The following is an 8,796-nucleotide window of genomic DNA, read 5'->3' as shown; positions in this document are numbered from 1 at the left end:
ACTTAACATTTGTTACACCTTGAACTTAAGCTCAATCATTTTTGAAGAGACAAAATTTGAATACTTTCATGTGACATGATAGTCATGTGAATAAAGAATTTGGAACAAAATTTGTTTCTTTTTCTACAAGTAATTGATTTTTGTGTCTATATCTTTTATTACATAACTACTATTATGCTTCATGAGAAAATTTGAATATAAAAACACATTAAAGAAAGCATCAATATATGTACCTATATCACCAATGAGCATTAGCAAGTTCTTGAAACTCAACCTCCAACATCTCAGGGTTTAGATTTAGAGAGTCAATCTCACCATCAAGTCTTTTTATTGTTTCTTCAACTTCTTCAAGTTTTATTTCAAGATCTTTCTTTTCTTTTTCAATGTGCTCTTGATCTTTCCTTGCCTCCTCGTAGCTCTTAAGTTCTGAAGCTAAAATCATAAGCTGTTCTAGCCTAGTAAGCAAGAACCTAACGTTCATGCCCCATGTTTCAAGGCCTTTTAACTTTTTATGCCACACAACAAAACTACTTGAAGGGGTTGTGATCTTGCTAGCTTTAATGGCATCAGAAATATTAATGATCTCACGAATCATTCCAATGACTAGTTGACAATTTTGACCTCCAAGAAGATGCTCATGAAGAAACATTTGCTGACTACAACAAAGTTCATAGTATTTGGTTTTGAGGTGTTGGGGTAGTTGGGAGTCAAGTACCAAGCCATTAACCACGATGCTAAAATTATCAATACTTGTTACTTGTTGGAAAGTGATCATAGATCTCGCCAATACAATCCCATTCAAAGCTTCAAGACCAACATTTTCTTCTAAATCATCACTTGTGAAGTCAAGGTGATTTGACAGTGGTATAGCATCACATATCATTCTGTTATTGTTTAAGTCATTTTCTTGAGGAACATCTAGAATGATGAGATTGCAAAAATCAATTAGAAACATAGGAATGTCAAAGTAAACAAAGGAATGAGAATTACATATAGGAAACATACCAAGATCATGTTGTTGCATGCAACTGTTTAAACATAGAAGGCTTAGAGCAGCATCCATTTCATTTGACATATGAGATCTTATGATGTACACCTTAGGACATGAAAGACATTAAAGATTACCAACTTGATAACTTGAATAAAGCATTGTGACAAATTCTCATCATGATGAAACGGTTATGTACCTTGAACCTTAAAGGTTGGATTAAATGGAGAACTAAAACGTCACCCTCATGTAAATTATGAGCTGTAGAAAACCCTCTCCAACCACTACTTAAACCTATCTTATCGGTAAGATACTTTGTTTTATATTCTTTTCCACTCTCATCTTCCAAAACAATCATAGAATCAGTCTTGGGCAAATTCACCTCGCAGAAATATTTAGGAAGGCCCTGCCATTACAAAATGTAGTGCTAAGTATATCATTCTTATACCTCACATGCATTTGTCATCAGATTTTAAGATAATATAACTTTTAATTCTTAAAATTTCTTTTAATTATTGATTTAATCATTAAACTTTGACTCAATATAACTCATTTCTCATAATTTATCAAGTGAAAAATTTATAGGGATTAAGTTGTATTGAATCAAAAAACTATGAAGACTAGATTATTTTGAGTCAAAATTTAGGGACTAAATTAATGAATTTAGAAAGCAAAAGTTATATTTTTCATCAAGTTTTTGTCAATAAAGACATGATATGCGAGATTTAATAGTTTTGAAAGACCCCATATTTAATTAGAAGAAATATATATTCATGTGAATTTTCATCAATGAAGATGATAATAACTAACACTTAAAAACAATGCTTTAGTTTCATATTAAAGAATTGATTTTACCAGCCAAAACTGGCCCGACACATGAGACAACAACATTATTTTTATCAAACTTGGAAATTCAGGAGATAGAGTTCTTTGAAGTTCCTTCGCTTGTTCCACAGCTTGTGATTGAGAATTATTGATTGATCTTGTCGATCTATATAAATAGAGTACAAGTATGAATATGGAGCCATTGTCTTCTATATTCTACAATATAAAGGTGACAAAGTAAATCAATTAATTAGCTAACCTCGAAAGTCTTTCTGGGTTCCTACTTGTAACCTGCTCAAATTTCTATTCGATAAGACACATCATAGTATAGCAAAATATATCATGCATTTAAATTTTGAAATGAACTATAATTTATTTTTTTGTGACAATGAAACTTGCAGTTCCTTAAATTTATCTTAGTTATTGATTTAGTCCCTGAAATTCAATCTATATCGATTTGATCCTTTATATTTTTAAAATTATCATATAAGTCTTTGAAGTTTTAAAACACAAATTGACTTTTAAAATAATCTAATGTGCAAAGTATATTAATGACTTGACATATCTATGAAGCTAAATAAAAATAAATTAGCCATCAAATTAGTTTATTTTTTATCAATATAATCCTTTATATTGTATTTTGTTCTCTTGTTTTTTAAAACTTTTGAGTTTTTTTTCCTTCTAACTAAATAATTACACTTCTTGTCATCAATATAATCTTTATGGCTTCCATCAATATTATGTGATTCATGTCAATGAATTTTAACAAGGTTGGTTCTTTTTTAAACAATAAGGATTAAGTCAATAATCGATGTGACTTTAAGAGACTAAATCGATAAAAATAAAATTTGGGAGACTAAATCAACAATTAAGTCAAACTTGAGGAACTAAAAGTTATATTATCCTTATATTTTTTATTATATGGTCCATCACCTTTATACATAGCTAGTGATATTGATATATGATAGGATATGTAATATTTGGCTGAGCAATTTGTTATAACCATCACCATCTACATGTATAGATATAGCAAACTGATGTAGTTTAAAACACAGACCATCTTATTCTAGACAAAGAATCTATTATTTTTTTCCATTCTTAGTATAATTTTGAAGATAATTGTAGAGTGTGTTTTTACCTTCTTTTGTACTCTGCCACTCTTGACCTGAAATGCAATATATTATTGTATTCAAAACTTAGTTTTGAAAAGGAATGATAGAGAGAGAGAGAGAGAGACCTTTGGTGGAGTGGCTGATGAGGTACTTGGCTTCATATTGAATTCTATAATTGAAAATGGCTGAAAGGTATGAGTGAAAAGAGAAGAAAGACATAAGACCATTACATAGAAATATCTTATATTTTGATATGACTAGACAGTTTTTTCTACTTGCACTGGTTTCTTGTGACCATGTATTAAAAAAAAATCACCTCAATAAACAGCAAAGCATTGTTTTTACATTAATGGAGCCAAAATTCAAATTGTGTGTTCTTTATTATTTTCATTCTCTTCCATTATCAATTACTAAAACAAGGCCCACTAGATAACAAATTCTATTTTTTTAATTTCTCACATGTATCCTTCTATTAGAAACAATTTTATTTGAGGCATAGTCAGGCACTAAATATGGGCATATCCCCCACCAAAAATTTAAAACTTGATTTGCTATGTTGTGAAGGACTAACCTTTTTTGCTAGACCCAAACGCCATTAGTAGATAACAAATTCTTTAGTAATAATTGATATCCAATATCACATTTATTTACAAGTAGTAAACAAGTCATTTTTTAAATTTCACTCAGTTTATAAAACACATCAAACTTTCTAATTAAAGTCTCAGTGTTTGTGTGTATAATAGAATTTATAACAAATTACATCATTTATAGAACAACCACAACAAACCACTAGGTGGGGGTTAGCTACAATTTACTTAATTTATTATAATAGCTAAAAAAAACTGTAATCTTATGCTACCTTTGATTTCAAAAATAAGTTACAATTACCTATATCATACATATTAAGAAAACTGGTTAAAGTTAATTTTTCGTATTTAAAATGTTCCAAATTGAAATTATTTTTCAAGTTTGCTATTGATAACTGATATGTCTATCTATTTGCTTGTTGATTCTCAAAATAAGTATTTAATGATAAATAAAGGTATTTGTGAAAAATAACTAGCTAATGACATCGAGGTGATTTACATCTTGGACCCTAGAACTTAAAAAATTACTTATATTTGGGTTCGGAAGAGGTAATATAAGGTGACTTCACAATTAAGAACTAACTTGAAAGAGGCCAGCATTTAGATGAATTGTCATAAAGAATATATGGAAATTATAATGGAAAAACAACACAAAAATACCTCCCAAATAAATAAATGATATAAAAGTACCACAAAATATAATAATTATTTTCGAGTCCCAAAGGGCTTCTTTGACATAAATTATTTCTGAATAAAAAGAGAAAGAGACGCCCAAACTACTATAATGGTTTCTAGTGATAACTTCAACTCCAAATAACTACTTTCCTCAACCTGGATATCCAAGAGAGATGATCTTTGATAAAATGGAGTGCCATACCTCCTACACCAACCATCACAAGGACTTGAATATTTGGTCTTTCTAAATATTTCAAATTAATAAGTTAATACTTTGACCCTAGTTAAGAGGGGTAGAAGAAGGCAAAAGAGAATACTTTTAAAAGTTATTAATCAAAACCTTCTAAATATTTCAAATTAATAAATTAATACTTTGACCCTCATTAAGAGGGGTAGAAGAAAGTGAAAGAAAATACTTTTAAAAGTTGTTAATAAAGACTTTTTGGTTAACAACATTCTAAAGTTTAGTAATTGATAGAGTACAATGACGTCATACAATTCATATAGCAATTTCATCTAGTGAGATGTTGTTGCTGCTGCTTTTGTTGTTATTGTTGTTGATGCTGTTGCTGCAGAGGTTTGAGGGAAATTGGTGATGAGGTTGATGTTTATGTAAGGGATAAGAAGAAGATGACCAAGATGGCATGAGGAGGAGAGAGGAATTCACCTTCCTTCAAGCTTCCTTTATCTTATATGTAATCCATTCATAAACATCTTTAACAATAATGAGCATTGAATAAAATTAAGTTTGTCAACTTTCTTAGAAAAAAAAAAAGAAAGAAAGATGGGCTTTGCTTTTCTTGCAAGCTTCCTCCAGCTGATATGTAATCAAAGAGCTCTCCAAAATTAGGATACTCCATCACAATATGTATGTTTGGTATGTGTTTCTATAACCTCATAAACTATTACAATGTGAGGATGCACCAACATTTTTGCAATTCTGATCTCTCTTTCCACTTCAACACATTAGAGAAATCAATTATATATGTTTCTCTCTGATAGTAGTCAAATGAACGTTTTGAAGTTCACTGGTATTTAAAGAAAAAACTTTTTCTCTAAATATCAGTAATTTTCAATACATTCATCTAAATATCATCAAACAAAAATACATATAATTGATTTCTCTACTGTGTTGAAGTGCAAAGAGAGATCAGAATTGCAAAAATGTTGGTGCATCCTCACATTGTAAGAGTTTATGAGGTTATAGAAACACATACAAACATTTATACTGTGATGGAGTATCTTAATTTTGGAGAGCTCTTTGATTACATATCAGCTAGAGAAAGCTTGCAAGAAAACGAAGCTTGTCATTATTTCTAGGCAGGTAGGCATAAAGGTAGACATAATGACTTTTATATATATATATATACATATATATATATATATATATATGCTCATTATTGTTTGAGATATCAATGAATGAATTACACATTAGATAAAAGAAGCTTGAAAGAAGGCGAATCCCTTGGATCTTGCTCTCTCCTCCTCATGCCCTCTTGGTCATCTTCTCCTTCTTTTCCTTACATAAACATCAAGCTCATCGCTAATTTCCCTCAGACCTCTCCAAGCATACAATAACATCAACAACAAACCTTATCCCATTAGGTGAGGTCAACTATATAAATTGTATTATGTTATTGTGCTCTGTGATTTACAAAACTTTTAAAAATATTGTTAACAAAGAAATCTCTATTAACAACTTGCAAAAGTATTTTCTTTAGCCTTTCCTTACTTCTTTTAATAAGGTTCAAAGTTATCTGTTTCATTTTCTAAGCATAAATGCATCTAAATTATTGATTTGAAATATCTGGCTAAACCAAATAGTCAAGTCCTTGTGTTGGTGGGCGTAGGAGCTATGGCACCCAGGCCATTAGATCAGAGCTCATCTATCATGGATACTTAGGTTGAGGAAAGTAGTGATTTGGAGTTGAAGTTATTATTGGAAACTATTGTCAATGACTGAAGATTAGAGCACAAAATCAACAGTTTGGGTGATTCTTTATCTTTTCATTCAGAGGGTTAGAATGGAAATTTTATTAAAATAATCAATGTCAAAGAAGTCCCTCAGAATAATTATTATATTTCGTGGTATTTTCCTGTCATTCACTTATTCGGGAAATTTTTGTGTGTCATTCTCTATAAAATAAAAGGAAACTGGTTAAAAATGTTTTTTAAGAAACTATACATAAAAATCAAAAATTAAGAAACTACACCCAAATTCATAAAAACATGAAAGCTACAGTAATACTAATTTAGTTATATATATAGCATCGATTGCCTATTTAGTGAAATATCATAACGTGATGCCTACTTAGGCAATGATTTCATTTCGGTCAAATTGATCTCATTAAGGACTTATACATATTTTCTTCACATTTTAAAATTTTATAATTTAAAAAATTGATACAAAGACATTTTTTTAAATATTCAATATAAAAATATATTATCTATATTAAAAATAAGATTGAAATATAAAATATAGACCATCCATATAAAATTTGCACAATCCAAATCTGCTGAGAAAGAGTAGTTATGTTGCTATTTTCTAATAACAGAGAAACTAAATATGTAAAATATAGATCTTTAGAGGTAATCGAGTGATTCAATAAGAGATCCACAACTGATCTTTAATGGAACTAATTTCTCACATGAATATCCCAATCATGTGATTGTTGCTGCTTATCAATTAAAACTAAATCTTTCCATTGAAAAGAAATTTTTGAAGTTAATTTAATAAATGGAATGTTTTGAATTGCGGATCTATTAAATAAATTCAAATATTTCATTTTTCTCACATAATCAATAGGTAATAACAAGATCCATAAATATACCTGAAGATCAAAAGTGAAATAGTCAAATGCTTACAATGTTGCACTTCTCAAGCACCGTGAGCAAAAAAATTAGGAGGATTGTAGCCGTTTCTCAAAGAAGATGTAGCTAGGTTGACTGTAAATTTAAAAAATTTATACATAATTAAATTAGAGGGATTGTGGCCGTTACTCAAGGACGATGAAGCTAGGTGGCTGTAAATTTAAAAAATTTATACATAATTTTTCACATTTTAAAATTTTATAATTTAAAAAAATAGATACAAAAATTCTTTTAATATTCAATTTAAAAATATATTTTTCTGTTAAAAAATAAGATTGAAATATAAAATGTAGACTATCATATAAACTTTGGACAATCCACATCTGCTAAGAAAAAATAGATGTGTTTCTATTTTCTAATAATGGAGAAATTAGATCGGTAAAATATATACTGTTGGAGGTAGTCGAGTGATTCAATAAGAGATTAGCAAATGATCTTTAATGTTGCTAATTTCTCACGTGAATATCCCAATCATGTGATTGTAGCATATTTAGATTTGCTAAAAAATATGTTGTGATTAAAACCTAATCTTTTCATTAAAAAGAAATTGTTCAATTTAATTTAATAAATAGATCATTTGAATTGCAGATCTGTTAAATAAACTTAAATATTTCATTTTTCTAATATGATCAATAGGTAATCACAAGATCCATACAAAATAAGTGAAGATCAAGAAGTGAAATGATTAGATGCTTACAATTGCTGCGCTTCTCAAGCACCGTCAGTGAAAAGTTAGGAGAATTGCGGCCGATTCTTAAGGAAGATGTAGCTAGGTTGGCTATGAATTTAAAAAATTAGGGTAAAGTAAACCTTTAAAATTCAAAATTTTTGGGTGTATTGAAAATATAAAAGAAACTCGGCCCAATATTTATTTCTTGGACTAGTATATGCTTACAAAAATTTTTAAAAAATCTTTGGGACAAGGTTTGGGCCTCCACATTTAATTGGCACTTAGTTATCGGAATGATTAGACCCAAAACTCCGCATATGAGCTATTCAAAGCTTGTACATTTCATATATATATATATATATATATATTATATTATATCTTCATGTGATATTTTTTTTTTCTTTTTAACTTCAGCTATTAGTGTGTATATTATATTTTTGTTGATTAATGAAATTAACTTGTCTTCGGCCAAAAAATATATGCCTTCAAATGATATATTTAACGCTACAAATAATGGCTTAAAATTTGTTTTTGGCATTGAATTGAATTTTATATATAATAAATACTTTGACTCATTTGAAATAATTAGACATAAAATTAGTAAAAAAAAAACTTCACAAATTGTTAGTTTTTCATAATTTTTTAATATTCTAAAGTGAATTGTTTTCTCAATTACTAACACTCTCTCTCAATTTGTACGTGTCATCTTTGCATAAGGGTTATGCTTATCTTCTCTGTATGCTCCAATTTTATCTGGAAGTTACTGACAATGACAAGGATCAAATAACATCTTTTTCTAACATATATGAAATCTCATGATTATTACTTTGTTCTCTGCAGCCTTTCAAATTTAATTATGTAAATTAAAGGGTAATAATCACCATTTAGCATTTAATTAATAGGACTATTAAAAATACGGCTCATGAAGATAATTATTTTTGGCAGAAATTAAAAATTTAGAGTGGATGTGAAAATTTTATTCCAAGAGGTCTTGCAAAAATTATAATTTTGAAAGGAAAATGTGAACAATATTTGCAGACAAGCCCTACTAGGAGGTTTTTTTTAAAA

The 8,796-nt window shown here is 28.9% G+C and overlaps 1 protein-coding gene and 1 non-coding gene across 2 annotated transcripts; both read right to left on the bottom strand.

The window, feature by feature from the left end:
• Positions 1-238: 238 nt before the first annotated feature.
• Positions 239-2,016, bottom strand: LOC129313958 (B3 domain-containing protein Os01g0234100-like). The gene is made up of 4 exons (XM_054957341.1): positions 1,894-2,016; positions 1,188-1,394; positions 1,006-1,096; positions 239-918 (listed from the first exon to the last, which is right to left on the bottom strand). Exons 1-4 carry the CDS (start codon positions 2,014-2,016, stop codon positions 239-241), a joined length of 1,101 nt encoding a protein of 366 aa, XP_054813316.1.
• Positions 2,017-8,398: 6,382 nt separating this feature from the next.
• LOC129314717 (U6 spliceosomal RNA) lies at positions 8,399-8,502 on the bottom strand. The gene has a single exon (XR_008594227.1). It is a non-coding gene; the product is annotated as a U6 spliceosomal RNA (small nuclear RNA).
• Between the last annotated feature and the right edge of the window lie 294 nt (positions 8,503-8,796).

Source organism: Prosopis cineraria, unplaced genomic scaffold (assembly GCF_029017545.1).
Source record: "Prosopis cineraria cultivar Desert tree isolate PC_DT_omini unplaced genomic scaffold, ASM2901754v1 PC6, whole genome shotgun sequence".
NCBI lineage: Eukaryota > Viridiplantae > Streptophyta > Magnoliopsida > Fabales > Fabaceae > Prosopis > Prosopis cineraria.
This window is presented reverse-complemented; position numbering and strand designations above follow the sequence as displayed.

What these genes read in the sequence shown, in the direction of transcription:
- LOC129313958 (XM_054957341.1), bottom strand. Translation starts at nt 2,016, where the DNA reads ATGGCTCCATATTCATACTTGTACTCTATTTATATAGATCGACAAGAT. An exon ending in TCCAACCTTTAAGGTTCAAG is followed by an intron (nt 1,097 to 1,187) that starts GTACATAACCGT and finishes TCATGTCCTAAG; the next exon opens with GTGTACATCATAAGATCTCA. An exon ending in CATGCAACAACATGATCTTG is followed by an intron (nt 919 to 1,005) that starts GTATGTTTCCTA and finishes TCATCATTCTAG; the next exon opens with ATGTTCCTCAAGAAAATGAC.